Source organism: Lethenteron reissneri, chromosome 41, assembly GCF_015708825.2.
Source record: "Lethenteron reissneri isolate LAM-NWPU_2019-01 chromosome 41, ASM1570882v1, whole genome shotgun sequence".
Lineage (NCBI taxonomy): Eukaryota > Metazoa > Chordata > Hyperoartia > Petromyzontiformes > Petromyzontidae > Lethenteron > Lethenteron reissneri.
The window spans coordinates 4,823,242-4,843,541 of NC_083819.1; the positions used below are offsets into that span (position 1 = coordinate 4,823,242).

At 46.1% G+C, this 20,300-nt stretch overlaps 3 protein-coding genes across 4 annotated transcripts in view; 1 reads left to right on the plus strand and 2 right to left on the minus strand.

Annotated features, from left to right (window-relative positions):
* PYGL (glycogen phosphorylase L) overlaps positions 1 to 1,714 on the minus strand; it is a 50,136-nt gene extending 48,422 nt beyond the window's left edge. Inside the window, exon 1 of one of the 2 annotated variants that reach the window (XM_061568270.1) lies at positions 1,565 to 1,714. The gene's annotated coding sequence lies outside the window, so the exon portion shown is untranslated. The remainder of the gene's footprint in view (positions 1 to 1,564) is intronic. The other variant, XM_061568271.1, reaches the window with a different exon arrangement.
* A 1,990-nt stretch (positions 1,715 to 3,704) lies between these two features.
* Positions 3,705 to 11,270, plus strand: TMEM160 (transmembrane protein 160). Its single transcript, XM_061568272.1, has 4 exons — positions 3,705 to 4,847; positions 6,830 to 6,854; positions 7,180 to 7,272; positions 8,796 to 11,270. Exons 1-4 carry the CDS (start codon positions 4,230 to 4,232, stop codon positions 9,077 to 9,079), a joined length of 1,020 nt encoding a protein of 339 aa, XP_061424256.1. The 5' UTR covers positions 3,705 to 4,229; the 3' UTR covers positions 9,080 to 11,270.
* A 262-nt stretch (positions 11,271 to 11,532) lies between these two features.
* Positions 11,533 to 20,300, minus strand: part of LOC133352559 (neuroglobin-like) — a 60,538-nt gene continuing 51,770 nt past the window's right edge. The window contains exon 6 of the mRNA XM_061568273.1: positions 11,533 to 18,966. Within this exon, the coding sequence (XP_061424257.1) occupies positions 18,796 to 18,966 (171 nt within the window). The 3' untranslated portion in view covers positions 11,533 to 18,795. The remainder of the gene's footprint in view (positions 18,967 to 20,300) is intronic.

Below are 20,300 nucleotides of genomic sequence, written 5' to 3' on the forward strand. Positions count from 1 at the left end.
CCTTCTACGTGACTTTACCGAAAGAACCAAGAAGATGGTTTAACTTTACCTTGTACTGCTTTATATGACGACTGCGGCAAGGGACGATTCCACTTCAGGTGTGTAATTCGACAGACTAAAGGGCATTTAGCAAGGTGCGTCTGAAATTTATCCTGAAGATACCACTTCAGCATATGCGGACATTAAATCAATTAATGTGCCCAGTGTTAAGTGAAATATGGTAACAATCTCCCACAACCAGCACAGCGTGGACAAGGCCTTCATCCAGCAGTGGATTGACAAAGATCTGAAGTTAGTATGTTTGCAAATATTACCTGAATATTGTCACTATGTCTAAAAATATCAATCAGCTGCAGGGTGCACCATTCAGTACTGTACCAGAATAGAGTAAAATGTTTACGGCTTCAACGCAATGTTTGGCCAACAGTTGCGTGCATGACTTTGTTTTTTATTAGTTTAAATTTTCGTGGTTGCAAAACAGGTCTGCATAACTTGGGGCAGTTGTGCATTTCAATTAATTATATTATCGAGGAAAGCCTCAACCGAGTCTCAAGACTGTTTCCCACGTGTCTACCGTTCTCAACAAACACGGAGAAGTTGGGCCATTGTCGAGCCAAAGTTGGTAGTAGAAACTGCCTCCAACCCCATGCCAAAGTTGGGATGCTGCTATACGGTTGTTGGGATGTTTGGCCAAAGTCATGTTTTTATTTGAGAGCAAAACCCGCATAAAAACCACCACGCACACAACAAGGCGATGATGACCTATGAAAGGTTCCGCACAGATGGATTCACGAACCCACTTGTTGTTTGCCGATCGGTCTCATGACCACCTCGCAACAAAGCGGTGTTTGAGAGTCGAAATAAGCTGGTGGTTTGTTACATTACCAAAACAATTAACGGATACAATTCGCAATTGTAAAGTGTTAACATACGGGCAATGCAATACTAACGTGATATGTTTATGCAAGCACGGTATAATAACATTAAAATACCAATAAAGAACACATATACCAGTCCAATGTAGGTACATTCGTTAACAACTGGTGCTACAGTAGTCCACATCTATTATAATGTATCTAGCAAAAAGTATGCAGCCACAAGTCCGGTCCTTTATAATGAACTCGTTCCGAATAAAGCGCTACTCTTTTATGTAAATGCCCCAGCACACGGGCAGGTTCAATGTCGATGTGGTTATTGTCGTAGCGTGACCATACTTCACCACGTTCGCCAACGCGTGTCGGATGAACAAGAGGTGGCAAGTTTCTGACATCGTTCGCCACCGATGTTACACAGCCGTAGGCGGCGATCGGATACAGGGTAGCCGAGTTCATAGCGCAAGTTGATCCATTCCACCACTCTTATCACGATATATACATGGCTTTCTTTTAAATGACAGCAGTCAATGCGATTGCAACACGGTATAATAATTCTCGCGTAAAAACCCATCGCGACGTTTTAAACTTCTGAAAGCGACGTTGCAAGTAGGACAAAGTTCAAACTTAGACACACACAATATCCAGACACGTGTCAGCTAATCCACAATGTTACAACCACACTCGCTTACCTGCCTGGGACACGTGCGAAACAACGTGAACGCGCTTGAGTGCGTGCGGATGTGCGTATTGTTCAATGGTGCCACAGGGCTTTAATTCAAAAAGTTAAATGTCCCCAAGCATCCTCCCCCCAACTCCTCCTGCACCAGCGAGGATGATCGTCTCATTGGCCGTGTTCGTGGACGGGGTTGGGATTGCAACTCGTAGGGCGTGTTTGGGGGTGGCTTCGTGTGGTGTTGCGGCTTGTGAAGAAGGCGCTGCTACTGCTGCTGCTGAGGTCGATATAATTAAAATGTGTTTCGAGCAGAAGGGCGCCGGCACTATGCGTGCAGACATGTGGTGTCTGCGTGCGAAATGTCCTGTGTCTGTGCGCAATGAATCCACCGTGACCCCCACCACCACCACCAACTACAACCACCATCACCACCACCACCAGCCCCACGGTGTTGTCGAGTTTGTGAATAGACGAAAGTGAATGTACACGGGCGACGACCGAAACCGCTTTGTTCATTAATGTCGCGAATGCCACGTGCTGTAACAACAATTCAGGGGCTCTCGTACTGGTAGGAACCTCCTGGTTACATCAGCCCACAGGGGATTATTGTGTCCGTCCGTCCGTCGTGCATCCAAAAATGGGAGGGGTGGGGCTGGGTGGGGAGGGGAGGGTGGGGAGGGTGGGGCTGGGTGGGGAGGGGAGGGTGGGGAGGGGCTGGGTGGGGAGGGTGGGGAGGGGCTGGGTGGGGAGGGGCTGGGTGGGGAGAATGGGGAGGGGCTGGGTGGGGAGGGGTGGGGGGTGGGAGGGGTGGGGCTGGGTGGGGAGGGGCTGGTCACCCCGTGGTGCCCTTATAAAACTCAACGTTTAACCTACTCACGCCGGCTTGTGCCCGCCCTCACAGTCGGACATATTTGCGGAATACACCACGCCGCCGTTGACCCTGCAGGCCATTGACCGAGCAACCCAACGTTCCTACCAGCTCCCTCCGCAGGACAATGTGTTTTAAGTCGTGAATGCCACGTGCTGTAACAACAATTCAGGGGCTCTCGTTAATTGCGCATCGACCGCTGCGTCAAAAAGGGTGGCCCAGCCAAATCAGTTTTAAGAATGAACTCTTCCACGAAATTAAACGTCTACGTAGCGACAGGGTAAACCCGCAACCACGTAACACTGTGATGTTTTGAATTTTTGCCAAGGAGTAATTGCTTAAATAACCATGAGTCCCTTTTCAATCCACTGCTGGATGATGATGATGACAAAGTGACACATTTTCAAGTGAAGTGAATTAATGTTTAAAAGTCCACCAGAAAGGCGCCGTCCATAGATGACGTCACGCGATTTTGGACGATTTTTGACCCCCCCCCTCGTCACACGGCGTCACAAAAGGTCAGACCCCCACCCCTCAAATATGACGTCACAAAGCTCTGCCCCCCCCAAAAAAAATGTAAACATGCTTCAAATATCTCCAAACTATTGTCATTGTTGTGCGTATTTAATGTGGCGCTGCACTCTGATGTTATAAGAGAAAACATTTATTAAAAAGTCTATTTGATTAAGCATAACGTATTGTTTATATTTATTTAAAGTTGTGCATTTTGATGTGACGTCACATTTCTCAAACCCCCCCCACTCGTCACACATCGTCACAAATGTCTGACCCCCCCCCCCTAGGTGCGTGACGTCATTTATGGACGGCCCCAAAGACTGGCAATTTCTTGCACGAAAATAAATTGAAGGAATAATATGAGCAAATGATGCTACATACATAATTATGAACCAAATAAACCCCATATAACTTGAGAAATAAAAAAGCTGCTGGAAAGATATTGTTAAAGCAATAATCCATGGAACTAATTAGTCAAACATCCGAACGTATTCTGGAAGAAAAAAAACAATAGGTATTTTGCATATATATTTTAAAGTTTTGCTGGCTGGAGGGAAGAAGATATGGGCGGACGGACATTCAAAGCACGTTGACGTTGCGAGTCGTGAAAGAATAACATTATTTTTAAAACTTTTTTTAAAAACACGCTTTAATGAAATGTACTGTCCGAGCTGCCCCTCCCCCTGCCCCCTTCCCCCATCGCCCCTCCCCTCCTTCCACATGCCCCGCCCCTGGGCGTGGCTCCCCGAGGCTTGCCGTGACGTCAGGGACCACGTGGTGATTTACAGGCAACGTGAGTTGAGCGTGGACAATTAGAGCCGTAAAAAATATTGTTTAAAATATATATTTTTATTTTTTTATGATAGAATATTGTCTTGTCATCATTATGACATAGCTATACGAAGTTTGCAGTCGACACGACATTGTGAAAACGGTTGAAATTGAGTTACAAGATTTTTGGATACGACAACACATACATTAAGTTAAATAAAAGCGTGTAAAAAGTTTTAAAAATACGTTTTAGATTTTTTATGATAGAATATAGTGTTTTCATCAGTATGACATAGCTATACGAAGTGAGTTAAATAACAGCGTGTAATAAAAAAAAAGATTTGTAGACGTCAGAACACGCCGGAAAACCCCGGGGTCAAAACCCAACGGTGAAAGGTCTTCGCTGCGATTAACATCGCCACACTGTGGCCATGCAAGCAGACACAACACACGGACAGAGAGACTGACGGAGACACACAAACACACCGACAAGGGGGAAGAAAGATAGCCAGTGGGACAGAAAGAGATGTCTACAAGGCTGGCAATGCCGCGTCTCCCCGCCGCCTTGAGACGCGTGATCGGCGGGCCCGGACCACCCCGCCCTGCCGGGGAGACCTGCCCGGGATGGTGGCCCGTCCTCGGTAGGGTTTCTAGGCAAGAAAGGGGGGCCGGGATGGGTGTTGAAACTGGCGCGCAGAGCACGTCTTGGCTGCCCGTCCTCGCTGGGATTTACAGGCAAGGGTTCACTCTCGGTACGAGGCCGTCATCTGCTACAGAGGCATGCCGGGGATGGTTGTTGAGCGTCCTCGGAAGGGTTTCTAGACAAGACCGGGAGCCCGGCGTCTGTGGCCACCTTGCGTCTGTAAGGGGACCCTGCCGGGTACGGTGGCCCGATCTCGGTAGGGTTACTAGGCAAGCCCGGGGCGCACGCGGCCTGTACGTCGGCTTCACCACTGGCCCTGTTCGGGTGCCGCTACCGGAGGTCGGACCCCGCAGGGAGAGCCGGGGGCTACACACGGGGACGCACTACGGGGCCAGGCGAAACCTGCAGGGACAAGGAGATGGACCGGGACTTCAGGGAGCCAACCCCGGGCAGAGGACAGAGGCGCGGGGCAGCAGCGAGCTGGACCGGGCAGACGCATTTGTAAGAGGGGATTTTGAGCTCCATTTCTTTGAATTGTGTTTTTTTCGCTTTGTGTATAGTTTTTTGGTGTTGGGGGTCTTTTTAAATACTTTATATTAAGTTAACTTGCTTGCTTGCTTAGGACCGTGCAAATCTTTCGGTCGTTTTTTAACCCACTTCCCGTGATCCAATCGAGCTGATTTTTTTCCACACAGACTCGGTGTACGTGACAATAAATGTTCGTGAAATTTTTTTTCCAAAATTTTACACTTTTTAGGACAAAAATATATTTCATTACCAATTGCTTAATGCTGCCATGCAATCATCTGACCCATAGGTGGCAGCCATCTCAAGCCAGAGGACGAGATGACTCTAGCCGCCACGCATATAAAGGATTTATAGTGAAACACTTTGTTTTTACGGGTTATACTTGTTCGTCATGGTCTAGTATCAGCAGAAACAGCTTTGCCGTTCTGTGAGTGAGAGACTGGGACGGTGTTGGTTGAAGATATGGAAGGGCATGATTGATGATAACCTGTGCTCACATGCACATGGGGTAGATCTACCATGTCTGTCGATTAGCGGGGCTTGCCGTCATTTGTGTCCATGAGAGGCTGGTGAGTGGTCGTTGAAGATTTGGAGAGCATTATTGATGCTCTGGATCCACAAGGGCATGGTTAGCTCCTGAATTAATCCTCAGTGGTGTTTGAGTAAAATATATTTGTGTGATGAACTGGTGGAATCATCATTTGGGCGAGAGACTCGTCAGGGTTGGGTGATGAATGTGCAAGCACGGTCAGAGCCTTTTTCAACAATTTCATAGGTGGTTCTGGCGTAAAGTAAAGAAAGCTCTTCAAAGTAAATTCAAAGTGTACATTTTAAACTTTATAACAATGTCCTAGTGTTCTCAGGGCACCACTATGTTAAATGACATCACCAATTTCTGTTCTAAAAAAAGGGTCATTGCCTATAACATCAGCCTATTTAAGGACACATAGTATGTTTATTTTATAAAGCAGTGTAAATGACGAACTGGTGAGTTATTTCACTTGTTCTTGTGCACCATTGCCAACACAGAGTCCCTTGTGTGTTTATGATACATTGTTGTTTTAAAAAAGAAATCTAAAATATGGTGGGTTACAGCCCATGTTGAGTACAGAGCAGGAAATGTGTTGAACAACTGTTGACTTCTTGGTTCTTTCGGTAAAGTCACGTAGAATGGAAATAATAAAATAATAAAAAATAAAACATAATAAAATAATTCTCACGACGTTTCGGCCACAACGCAAGCAGCCGTCCTCAGGTGAAGAACAGGTCTGTCAAGAAGACAGAGTCTGAATGACACACCCCAGGCTTGGAGCGTCTATTTAAGCTGGGAGGGAGGAGGAAGAGCGCCTTGACAAAATAATTTATTTTATTATTTCTATTCTACGTGACTTTACCGAAAGAACCAAGAAGATGAATCCCTGCAGTCACGAAAGCTTGAAATCGAAACTGTTGACTTCCCTCAATGTGCTGCACTTATTTGATCGACTTTGAAAGGATAAAGTTCTGCATTAATCTCCGCGTGGAACTTGAACTCGACGCCTCGGGGCAATACTGTAAAATGAGTAGCACTGTGTGAGAAGTCATCAGTGGTTACCTTATGGATCAATCTTTCCCTGCCATAGGATTTTTAAATGTTAACCACTGGCTCAGGGCTGTAAACGGGGAAAAAAGTGAGCACTGTTTGAGTGGGAATCCACTCACTTGCCTTTATTGTCCTGTGCCAAAAATGAGATGAAGTGCATTACAGATGAACCACAAATGTGATTTATAAATTGCATAATTAAATGTTACACAAGTGGAAAAATACACATGGCGTCGTTTAAAGGATTAATCCTGGATTACGTTAAAGTCAGAATTTGTATGATGATGCACATGCTGAACATGGATATAATTGCACTGAAACTCCACATTTCGTAACATTTACACATTCTGAAACATGATCTAATGTCTTGCAGATGATGAGGAAAGCACAGGAAACTGGTAAGGCTCTTAAGCTTACTCATTATATGACTTTAAAGTATATGTTGTTGAATGTGTAATGCATCAAATACTGTGCTACTTCATATTTTTTACGTGTTGTTGGCAAACCAAGTAACAGACGAAATAGCAGAAGCCAATGTTAATAAAAGACACACCTGGGAAATAATGCATTTTTCCCCTACATTTATTTTATTAGTTTTTACTGGTATTGATGTGAGTCATGAGTTTATGTACGTTATAATGTATTTCATTGCTACTACAGTCGATTACTTTACACCATTATTGTTTGGATTTTTTAATGTTAACTTTATACATTTCCTATCAGGGTACCTGTCTTGGCTGAGGAATGGTCTTTTAGCCACTGGCATTGGAATAATCGCCTTTGTGCAAAGCGACATGGGGAGGGAGGCTGCCTATGGTAAGTGTCCTTTGTCAGTGCCAGCAATGCATTCTCTATTTTCATATTTCAGTATTTCTCCACAATTTTATTACGATTAAACTATCGCATTATATCACTAAACTTAGTCTTCAATTGGATCTCTTGCAGAGCAGTGCAACCCTACCATATTAGAAAATTCCCCTTAATTTTATACCATAGAGCTATCTCTGGAATCCCTCTTTAGGTGACCACTGGTCTGCAAACTATGGGGCAACACTTTTTCATCCATTCATCGTATGAGTCAAGCTGATATTTTTTTATTCTCAGAGCTAAAAATGTGCCATATGTGCAGAACAACATTTTATGTGAAAGGGTTTTTGTGGTGTCATGTTGAACCTGGCTGAGAACATCAACTAAACTTGAGAGTCCAGTTTAATTACAGATGGGTGCCTGGATTCTGACCCAAGTATGTATTGGTGCTAGCACAGCTTCCCCGCCACCTCAGAAATACTTACTGTTAGTCATTAGTCATGGTGGTGGTGCAACACCTATAATCCAGCACTATAAAGGCAAGGGTTCGTGGATTGCACAAATGTTACGATATTTCCTTCCCGTGGGCGTCGGGGTGCTAGTCCCTGGTTTTCCAGGAGAAAGCAGTCCAGAAAAGTGCGGACTGATGTAATCTGCCCTGTCCACACAGGATGGAATGTTGCCCCCCTTTGCATGCATGGATTTTCACCACGTGCTCCAGTTTTGAACCACATATAGAAACACTCATCCATTGGCAGAATTTTTTTTATCTCTGTGCCTGTGTGTTTACAGATGTTGCAGCTTTGTGCAATGCAGTTGTTTAAATTTCACTCCATCAAAATGTAACATTATTAAACAACCTGGAAAGTGGGTTATGTATGGAACACCGGTAACTTCATGGAAACAGAAGAGAGGGCAGCAGATAACACTGATAACCACTCATTGGCACTTGAGGGAGGCAAACGAAGCACTGTGTTATTTGGCCAGATTATAGTCATCACCTGGTTTTGCAGGACACCAGTAATGTAAGAAGATACATCACTGCATATGAAACGGACATGCAGATGTCTTTATTTGAGGCACGAAAAAGGCACCCACTCACTTCATATGGCTGGTCTAATTGTATACAGTCCTGTATAGATATATAACTTTAAGCATCTGTACGCCCAAGTTGTATATATTTGCAATTCGATCCATAAAGTTTGAGCACAAGCTTTTAATTGATGAAGCGATTTATTGTTACACCCATAATATTTAAGCATTTGTACATGGGTATGTGTAATTGTATGTACTCGCGTATATTTACTGTACGTAAATATACGCGAGTGCAAGTGAGCTTGTCAGTGCGTGCATCTGAGTATATTTAGGCGAATGTATGCGCACAAGTGTGGAAGATTGTGGTGTCTTTTGGTAGACTTAAAAACGGTGACATTTCACACAAGTGTTCTAGTTCACTTCAATTATCTTCAGGCCGTCAACACTCGGTGAATTGTCACGGACGTAGATGTGAAATGCGTTTTTATCCTCCACAGGGTTTTTTATCTTGGGCGGGCTCTGCATCTCGTACGGCACAGCCTCGCACATGGCCAACATAGCGGTGCTGCGGCGAGCGATGATGCTGTCGACGTCAGCCGTGGTGCTCAACACGGTCGGGGTCCTCACGCTGACCGTCTTGTGGCTCACGGCTGTGACGCTGTACGTGGGCCGCCTCGAGGTGGAGATCGTGAGGGACAACGGCGGAGAATGGGATGAAGGCTGTGAGCACTGCCGAGGTCACGAGGGCGAAGAGGAGGGCAAAGGCAGGGCTGACAAGTGAAGGGGATGGTGGAGATCGAAAGGAGGGGCCCCAGTGGCTTTGCATGATTTGGAAAGTTGAGTTCCATAATGGAAATAAATATATAAGCATGTGGGTTATCAGCAACAGTCTCGTTCTTCTCCATGTTGGTTTTTTTTGGGAAATGTTAACTTTTTTTTAATGACTAACACTTTTATTTTGTGCACATTTTTTTTTCAATATTGTACGTTTGTCACGACAAACATTGAGAGGTTGGACTATTATGTGAGTTTCTGACGTGTTCTTGCACCTTACATGCAAAAGTATATTCACGGGTGGTTAAAACAGGTCTAAAATAAACACTTTTATTTTTTTTACCACTTTTGAATATTTGAATAATGTATGTTCGGAATATAAATATTTCACAACGGTAAATTTATTTTATTTTGGACCTGTTTTAACCACCAGTGGAAACTTGTATGCAGTCTAAGAATGTGTGAGAAACTGTCATCATTTTCTAATCTCTCATTTAGTTTCCTTAAATTTTCGAAAAACTAAATTCAGAATGAAGGGTGATTTATCAAATATCTGCAACTTCCTTGATTTATACATTTTCACAACACATCCGTACCGCAACCAAAGGCGACATTTCATTATTTGTTTCAAAATACATTGGTTTGATGTTTAAAATATGTGTTGATTAATTTTGCCCGTCTGTGCAATTACCTACTATAATCACCCAGAAATGTCTGTCCGTCCTATGTGTGACGTCACTCCACATGAGGCCCACCCCCCCGTGTGACGTCACTCCATATGAGGCCCACCCCCCTCATTAGTATTCATGAGTGGATTTTCACAACGCAGAGGAAGGTCGAGTTAAATTAAATAATTTATTACGCAAAGTCGCTTCAAATATAATGTTTCTTTATAGAAAGTGACGCAAAAAAATAAATCTAAGCAACACAGTGCTACATTCGTGCGTGACGTCACTGCAAAAGAGACCCCCCCCCCCCCCTTCATTAATATTCATGCATGCGTGGAAATTTAAACTAACGCACAAGGTCGTGCACTCCACATGCCGCACCCCTCCCCAATAACCATAAGTGGGTGACGTCACTCCACATGGGCAACCCCCCCCTCATTAATAATCATGAGCTGAACAAATTTTTTATTGAATATTTCAGATTTATTGCAATATACACCCGGGCAAAAATGCTAGTTGGAGCATATTTAAATAACGAATTTCTGTTATCGGCGAGTGTGGAGAAACGTGGCCTTGACACTGATGAAAGAGCTGAAGCAATGTCATCACCGAATGCTAGAATCTTTCCATGGGACTTTGTGCACAATGTCCTTTGTGGCACTTTCAGACCTGAACCCCAGAATGACCTTTTAAGCAGCCGCCTTCATCTTTCCACAACCCAATGACCCGCAATTAACACCACCACCACCACATCAAAGTTAATCATAAGTGTGTACACTCATAATCAACCCGTCTTGGCACTCCTTCTAGGGCCAGACTGTAAAAAAAATTTGGAAACGGTTGATTAGCTTCTAGAAGAGACTTGAAAACTTGGGATAATGTTGAGGTGAGTTTAGCTCGAGCAATAGCAGAACGCAAAGTAATATTGCAGAGTTGGGTAGATATGTCATAAAAAATGATGCTGAAAAGTAGCGAAGTGTGAAATAAAAACATTGCATGTGCATGTGGTAACTGGCAATATATTTTTTTACAAGTGACCTCAATAGTTATTAAATTGCTAGAACAAATATAGCTGCAAGGCTTCCCCAGTGAGTTTAATATCAGTAGGTGTGTTTAGAAGAGAAGAGCATTTGCTCATGAACCAGCGCCGACAGCATGATATGAAACAATATTTAATTTTTTTTTAAACCAATGTTTGTCTTGGTGAATTTAATTGCCTTATATAAAAGATCCACAGATTAAGTTGCCATTAAAATTACTGTAGGGCATTAACAAGTGTAAAATATAGAATAGCACTCACCTGGCATTGCAAAATTCAAATATTAAACTTGAGAGACAAACGCGCACATGTAAAGCCTTCACAAGAGAGATGTTACCCAAATGCTATGATCTTGTACTGGATAAATATTGAGTGTTGGTATATACAGTACCTATTTATGGTATGGTGGACATTACTACTACTGTGGTGTGCAGTGTAAGCCTGTTGCAGATATACCAATCAATAAATATTTTTATTTAAAAAAAACGAAATTCTTTTTTGTTTGACCTTTTGTGGTAGCAAAGAAAACATCTGAACGAATACTCTGATTTTTTCGGTAAAGTCACGTAGGTAAAAATAAATGAAATCACGACGTTTCGGAGGCAAAACAAGCTTGTAATTTATTTTATTTTTTACCTACGTGACTTTACCGAAAAAACCAAAGAGTATGGACCCTTGCAGTCACGAAAACTTCAAATCTAGAATATCTGAACGAATACCAACATCGCACATCAAAAGAATAATACACGCCAATAAAACTGCAACTTTTGTTTTATTGAGTTATGCTCATTTACAGAATGCATATGGCTTTCTGCAGACGTGGTTAAGATTGACTGATCTATGTGGAAGAATAAATGGGATAAAGTTTGACCTTCCAATTTAGACGTACGGTGCTGCCACAGCTTATGCAGTAGAGGGCACCCAACTCATTGCATTTTAATTACCGCATGGCCAGTGGAAACCTCGGGCAGTGCCAACCTCCTTAAGCGAGAAGCTCCATAGTGTTTCAGAGTTGGCATTGTTTATACTGAGCAACATTACTCGTGGCGAGTAACCGATTACCGTCACGCCCGTTGAAATGCTCTTTATTGCTTTTCAAAATGCACACAGCCGTTTTGTCGGGATGCCTTGGTACTGCCATCAGTTCTTCGTCCACTACAGCAGAGCAGCATAGCACCGTGTTTATATTGACGCACAGTAAGCAGTCTGTCATTAACGCGTTCAAACGCAAGGTTATCCAAGCAGTTGCACAATTAATGAAAAAAAATTATGTTTACCGGTCACCAAACGCTCTACCGCAATACACCATAACTAAATAAGCAATTAACTGCGTACATGTAATTACTTAGCGGCCCAATTTCTCGCCTGCTTACATTTTTCCCACCTTGTCCGTAATTAATTTGTCCAACGTGTGCATTTTTTTCTTCCTTTTACGTACACGAAAAGTCATGTTAATCCACTGCTGGATTGAGGGCATTCCCCATGCCATTGATGGTCGTGGGGGTTACTGACCACACTTCACCTACGCGCTGGTCACTGCGGGTTGGTGAAGGCACGGCACATATGAGAGCATAGAAGCACAGTACAACTGCACTGCTTTGCTACCCACGGATGGACGCAGCACATTGGGGTTATTTATTTCATTGCACATAACCCGACTGGCCACAGCCGATGCAAACATGGGAATGTGCTAATTTGCTGATGAACAATGGACCCTCTTGTTCATTCCTCGAGCAACATTCGGGGCTGAGTGATTGCAGTCGAATAAAAGGGAAGAAAAAAAATCTATACAGGGTCGTATTATTTTTTCTTGCATTCAATATTTATTTTAAGCAATTCAGCCAATTAAGGACATTTTAGCTGCAGGACGTGATTAAATGCGAGGACTGTTATCGACCCCACCGAGGAATAAGCTCTGTCTGCCTGACCCTCTCCTGTGCGATGGAGCTGTCAGAACAGAAAGGGGGCCCAGCAGGTTACGCTCGAGTTTACCGAAACGCAGTTTTTTTTTTTTTAACACGCGCTGCCAAATTGAATCGCACCTCGAATATCGCGCAGTGAAATGTAAAACGGGCTTCGGTCGGAATGGCCGCGGAGAGACTGAAACCACCCCCCCCCCCCCCCCCCCCACATTTCGCCTTTTTGCCACTACACACCGCCACAACATAAAGGACTCGTGACGAACAAGCGCGGCAGAGGGATGTAATAGCTCACGTTTGCTTTGCGGCGGCAAGCTACGATACATTTAAAACCACCGTTGAAATACTACATTATATATAATATATACATTACAGTGACACAGTACTGCTTGTTACATTTGCATGATACGTAGACACAGAGTACAGACTTTAAATATTTGGACGAACGAAGCTCATGACCCTAGAGCTAACGGGTACGAATCCACGGGCTATAAATCCCACAGCGGTGCTTTCGTCTTCTTCTCCTCTATGCTAAACGTTTTCAATGAACTGAGTTGCGCACGGAAAGCGGGCACCGTTGTCCATTTGTTTTTGCAAAAGAAGGCACGATTCGACCAAAGAGCAGTTGTCGAGCGCGGAGGGATGAACTCGCTGACGCCGATTTGGCTGTGCCGCTCGCCACCGCCGGGATCGGTATACCTGTCAACCCCTTATCGGTGCCCTGCCTCATTACAGACCGATTCTCAGACCGTATTGGTCACCCCGTGGCCCCCTTATGAATCTTCAACGTTCATCCCACAAAGTCCCATCATAGGTGGTGAAACACAAACAGACAGACGCTTTTTTTTTTCTTTCCCCGCTGTACGTACCGCCGTACGGACCGAAAAAAAAAACTCAATTTCCATGTACAAGAATACGGGTAAACCGCAGTGCCGGATTATCCTCGTAGCAAAAGTAGCAAATGCTATGGGCCCCGCAATTTCAAGGGCCCCGCGCTAAATGCTTTCAAGCTATCAATTCCGGTTCAGTGATTCTGCACTTGCTCTATTATTATAGTACTATACTGCCTTCAATTTGTCTGAAATACTGGGTGTTTAAGGTTAGTGACTTGTCGTATTATTTGGCTGTATAACAAATGAAAAAATACAATTACTTTACTATGCAAGTAAAAAAAGATTGTGTTTGAATATTTCTGTGTTTTTATTTAAATAAATGACCCCTTTATAACACATGCTACAGGCCCCGCACTAGCTTAATCCGGCACTGGTAAACCGTACGGGTTGACAGCTATGGATACGTGGAACCGAGAAGAAGAAGACACACACACACACATGGGTGTGGTGCACAGAGCGAGGCGAAGCGGACCAGGGCGGGCCACTGATTGACAAGGGGTCAAGACGCAGACGAGACAGGCACACGCCGCTTGAATGGCCAATTTCTTTGCTTGGCCGAGGCATCCGCGCTTTTATGCCACCCCCTGAGGAAGATCAGTAATATAGCGAGCGGGCAGCCAACAACAATGCTGCCCTGACAACAAGAACAACAAAAACCCCAACCGCCGTCTTCTGGTGGAGTGGCACTTCCCTGACGACGTGTCTTGTTTAAGGGGCAACCTGGTCGAGAGTGATGGACTGTTGGGGCTGGCCACATTTACTATTCAAGTCGTTTGGCGTCGATCCCATTGCCTTTGTTCAATTAATGCAGCTTCAGTAGCCAGCCGCCTCCAACGCACGCTTGAAATACTGTCATATACGGCTCGGAGTAATTGACAGATGAAACGTCATTTAAACGGCCCCGTGCGTTCGCTAATGAAAGCTGCCTCGGCTAATAACGTGTCTGTATATCAACATAGAAAATCTATCAAGTGAAACTCTGGCTGATTCCTTAAATTAATTTTCCTTAACGTGACAATTCACCATGCTTATGGCACTGTATTCCTCTTGCAAATGTCCGTAATGAAATCTGATGCGAGTCAATATGATGTATCTGATATCTGTTACGATTTCTCTAAATCCTGCTGAAGGCTGACACGGCCACACAAGCAACGGTCTGTGAATCACCCAAGAGCTCAATCTTACAAAGGAATTCCACGGAATTTCTCTTCGATTGTTTTTTTTTGAGAAAACGCTAATTATTTTTTGTGAGCGAATAACTCGATGAAATTAATTTTCATAATAAAAGCATGCTATAGTTTGTGTTACATTTTATATTCAGAGCTTTCAACTTATGGGCAACATTAAACCGTGTAAAACGTTACATTTGAAGAACGATGTGAAAAAATATGTATACAACACAATTCACAAATTCTAAACCAAGACAGTGTTCCCATTAAGGTCCTTAATGCGAATATAAAAATTATGCAATATTGCTGCTCAAACACATTGCAATGTTTCGCCTTTCGTCGCTGCGCATTTAACAGAAAAAAGCCAAATACTGCCACTTCTAAAGTGTTTGCTTATATGGTGATCGTGAACCGTTATATCATTTTTAAGCGTTCTTCCACACCGTCGACGTTCCAATAGCTTACGCCTACTCGTCGGGGCTGTGAGCGACTGATCAACAGGCTCACGCAAATCCCTCGCTTGCTCCCTGCCCCCCCAATGGTCCACCACCACCACCTATCCCCCCACCACTCCGGCTGCTCACAACGGCCCCTTCAATGGTATCCGCAGCGCAGGTGCTCGAGTGAAAGTTTCAATAAGGTGGCGGCGGCGGCTTGAGGCGCGGGGCGCTCATGCCCTTCCTCGACCTTCCTGCTGCCTGGCGCTGGAAATAAGCCGGTGGAATGAATGCGGCGAGACGCGGAGTGAACTCCCCCCCCCCCCACCCCCTGACGAACCCCTGGGAATTGATTGCCTTCCGCCAACGCACGCGAACACGGTCAGCTTAGTTACCTCTTGCGAGCGACAGGCGTAACCACATGGGGGGGCCTGCCACACCTTGTCCTGGGCTTTCTCACGAGGCCCTATATTTTCAGGCTGCTTGCCGCTGCTACTGTCCTGGGAAATCTCCAAGTCGTCCCAGGGGGCATTATAGGTCTCGGTTTTTTTTTGTCAGCTGCGTTATAGAAGTACACCACTGACGGCAACGCATTCACACGCAGTGTTACCCAGTCCCGCTATCGTGAGACATTCTTCTTCGTATGTGCCCCGGTTTCTTATACATCAGGAGGTGGAATGCCTACAAGCGTTGGCGAAAGTAAGAAAGTAAAAGAAAGAAAACCCGAACCCATTAACGCGGGTCAAATTACTAACTTTACAACATGGCTTATTTTTAATTTGCCGAGCCATCACCACATTTCCACAATAATTCCTAGTCCAATGCATAGGGTAGGAGAAAGCCCAGTTGCAGCCAGAGCGTGTGCGTGTCTGAAAACCACAGGTGTCGAATGGACAGCGCGGTGAAAGTGTGTGTAGCGGTTAGCGCGCTGCGCTGCGAGCCCGGACACCCGGGTTCGATTCCCGCTCACGTTCAACACCAGTGACGATTATCTGAACGGGTCCTGGGCCTCACTTAGGTCGACTCAGCATCAAATGGTTACCTGGTGCAGTGTGTAAACATCGCCACTGGGGAGACAAAGGCGGCCGGGCGTGATGCTGGCCACCCACCCCGTCGTGTGCCGTGCCAGCCATCATAGGCGCTCGCGAAAAGCACTTGCCCCAACAGCCCGTGAAAGGCGATACCGGGGGAATATTTGCGTGTGTGTGTGTGCGTGCGTGTGTGCGTGCGTGTGTGCGTGTGTGCGTGCAAGTGTGCAGACATGAACGGCGACCGCTAAAACGTGCGAAGACGCCTGCCAGGGCACGTTCGGCCCGTGAGAGATTCACACTCGCCAGGGGGTGTTTGGGGGTGAAGGTGTGTGTGCGAAAATCGCCACGAAGCCAGGTCCACACACACACACACACACGGGCGATCAGCAGTCGCGCAAAGAAATCTCTCTAAATCGCGCAAACTTAAACCGCTTTGTCCACACGCCGAGCGAGTAGTTTGGCCAACGATGAAAGCACCGTGGCATGTCATTCAGGATCGCAGTAACAACCATTCGCGAGTCGCAAACGTGCAAGCACGCGATGAAATTTGCGACTACAAATCGCTGAGCAGATGCTTGAAAGTCGAGCATGCTATCACTGTTGCTCAACAGCTTGAGCAAACTGCTTGGAACTGGTTGCAGAGACATCTGTTCCGCATCCAAGCATGCAACCGGGTTGCACGCAACTCATGATTCAGGTTTTGTGGACCCGACTGTTGACGTCACCCTTATGTTGGATCCTCCAAAAATAAATGCATCGCACCTGGCTGAAGCACAGCAACGCGTCGTCATGCCAGCCATGTGCTGACTACATTTGGCTGTGCTCATTAAAGCCAGCTGTACTCCCCAGGTGTGTTATTCTGTACAGCGGTGCCCGATTACAACAAGAACTGGAAGAATACCCGACGATCATCTAAAGTGGAGTTACGAGGAGGTCAAATGTTTCGCACCCCCCCCCCTTCCCGACCATGAAGGTACTTTCATTGAGTGACAGTGAAACTTGGTAAACACGTGGCACATAGTTTTTCATTAAGTATTTGGGTGGGTGGGGACGGGGGCATTTAAAAGTGTATATCTATCCGAGACTATCTCTTACAGGAGTTGCAATCATTGGTGTGCAGTTGGGGACCGTCATGGCTCTATTACTGGGCCACAACCTGGCCTAAAGAGCCAGGCACATGACTACTGTTCGACTCAAATGTCATCAGGAAACTCACCCATTGCTGGGGGGAAAATGTATGGCACGGCCTAGAACCTACAAATATCACAACGTGGACTATTACAGCGTCTAAACGTGACCGAATCTCAGGACGATCTACAGAAACAGTCGTCATATTTCTTTAGTAGAGTGAGGACGTCAATCATAGGCAGAGGTGAAAAGGAATGTCTTGAGCCTTGGGAGTGGAACAGTGGCAGGGAGTCTGCAACACGGATGGCAGAGAGTGGGAGCAGGAAGTCCAGACTGTGGGGGCAGCAGAGGAGCAGGAGCGACCTCCCATTGAGCGAGGGTTGACGTAGAACAGGGCTCCCGTGCAACATCTGTGCCGAGTTTCACTGGCACAGCGCCACTGTTTATGCCGATGGTCGTGGCACAGAATATCGGGTGTGCAGGCTGTGCAACTGCAACACGGCGAATGGGCTGGCTGTGGGGTGCCCAGGTGCCGGGCTAAGAAGACGGAGGGGTCATTTGACAGTGAGGAGGGCCTCATCAATCCCTTGTACCAGGGCCCCGTGCCAACGACATTGTGCCGCGGGGTCAGGGGAAACATTTTTCGACTCACCCTCGTAGGTGCGCACGTGCCCACAATTTGCCTGATGGTTGCCGGTGTTAAAAAAAAGGGGTCAACAGTAGGACCACGACGCTCTGGCTGCAGCCCCTGACGATATTGTCCCCGTCACGTTGCGTGCGCGAGGTGCTACGCTGTGTTTTTATCGTTTTGCTCGAACAACTTATCGACGATTTCCCCCCTCCCCCCCCACGCTCTGTACTTCTCCCTCCCTGCCCCCCTCGAGGTCCAACAATGCCACCCCTCCGGGTCTACTCAATCCGCAATCCCTGAATACGCGGGCCCCCCCTTCCCCCACGGCCCCACATCCTCGTCCTTCATGCCAGGAGGGTCAGCGACACGAACAACAATTACGCCCGCCGGGACACCGCGTCCAGTAAACCTTTCGCTGTGGCCGCGGCCACTCGTCGCGTGCCTACTCGCTCCGGTCACACGGCAGAAGCCCGGTTAAAGACGACGACAAACAACAAAAACGTTCGGTGAGATATTCAAGTTCTTAGGTTTTTTTTCGGTAAAGTCACGTAAAAAAAAACCTAAGAATATGAATCCTTGCAGTCACGAAAGCTTCAAATCGAGATATTCAAGCCCTAAGTCGTTACCGGCACTCGTAAAACTGCGTGGGACTGAATACCGGCGCGGTGTCAGGGTTGGCGTTGGGGTGGTGGTGGAGTGGTGGTGGGGTGGGGGTGGTGGGGGGGTGGTGGGGGGGGGGGGGTGGTGGGGGGGGTGGGGGGGGGTGGTGGTGGTGGGGGATGGTGGTGTTTTTGCGGGGGGCCTCGGCTCAGTTCGCCGGATCTTGAGTGGCGGCGTCGGCGTTGATCTTGGCCTCGTCCACGACGCTGGCGTTCTTGTCGCCGATGCTGTCGCCGCCGGCGACCGTGCCCAGCACGAAGCCGGACTCTTCCTCCCTGAAGCCGCGCTCCATGTTCGTCGTGATGTACTTGAAGAGGGCCTGCCGCAGAACGTATTGCCGACACGTTAACGACGACGACGATGATGATGAGTAACATACCTGTCAACCCCTTATCAGTGCCATACCTTGTTACAGACCAATTCGGACCTCATTGGTCACCCCGTGTCCTTATACATCTCAAAGTTCATCCTACAAAGTCCCACCACAAGGGAGAAACACAAACAATTAGACACTTTTTTTATTGAAACGGCTGTATGCCGTATGGACCTGAAAACTCAATTTCCCTCGACAAGAATACGGCTAAACCGGCGGGGTTGACAGGTATGTGAGGATGGTAAAAAGATGGCAGTGTATGAAAATTTCAGCAGCGGCAGCAACAACTGCATTAAATTAATAGCTGCCAAGCAGCAACGTACGTACTTGTACGTTGAATTTATTTCGCACCGTACGTAGCCAAACGTGCTAAAAAATATCGACGCCGTGAATTGCCCAGGTGCTTAATCCCACAACAAAATTCGGAGGGCCCACTTGCAATCGGTGCAGTCGTCACCTTGTGACGAGGCCATCTAAATGCGGACATTAAGTACGCAAATTCAAACGGCAACGACCGCAGTGTAACATACAAAAGATGTCCTCATGGTCTGTCGCCCCCTTCACCAGCATCCCTTCTAGCAATGCCTCCTGCTTAGTGTGTGATGTCTCGAGCTTGTGTATCTTCCTTCGTCCAAGGGTTCCTCTCTCCGTTCTGTGTCAGTGTAATTCCATGCGTGCTTCTCTCCATGGAGTTATCAGATGTTTGTTGTGTGTGTGTGTGCGCGTTTCGTTTGTGGTCCGTACGGTGCGAAAGAAGTTCAACCTACATAGAACAAGCTCAACATACGTACGTTAGTTGTTATTTTTGTTTTACCCCATATTTTCTCTCAGTTGCTCACAATTCCGTTCCACGCGTCATAGCCGAAGATGTGAAATGAGCGAGTTCAAAAGATGCACTGAAATAGATCAGCTCATACGGGTCTCCTGACACTCATCAATCGACATTGTAGAGTGTGATAACTGTGGTGTCGGTGCCAATGTACCGTGAGCCAGAAGTAGCAATAATGTTTTTTGCTAAACTGTACACTAGACGAAGCACGTGCATATAACCGGTGCATCGGCACAACGCGATGCCCTGCTCGCGAAGCTAGACTTAGCGCGGAGTGGAGCACTCGTGTCAGGGGATGTGGTTTCAGGAAACCGTTCAAATGCCACGGTTTGTTGACTTTAACTCAAATCATTTCAGCGCAAGAGATAACAGTGAGTAAACATCACTAAACAAGAGAAAACAAAACTAGAAAAACAAATATCGGCCAAACATCTTTTGTTCGGCCTCAAAT

Bases quoted from the DNA above. Each gene is read 5' to 3' on its own strand.
- TMEM160 (XM_061568272.1), top strand. From the start codon at position 4,230: ATGTCTACAAGGCTGGCAATGCCGCGTCTCCCCGCCGCCTTGAGACGC. The intron at 4,848-6,829 runs GTAAGAGGGGAT...AATGTCTTGCAG, and splicing joins TGGACCGGGCAGACGCATTT to ATGATGAGGAAAGCACAGGA. The intron at 7,273-8,795 runs GTAAGTGTCCTT...TATCCTCCACAG, and splicing joins GGGGAGGGAGGCTGCCTATG to GGTTTTTTATCTTGGGCGGG.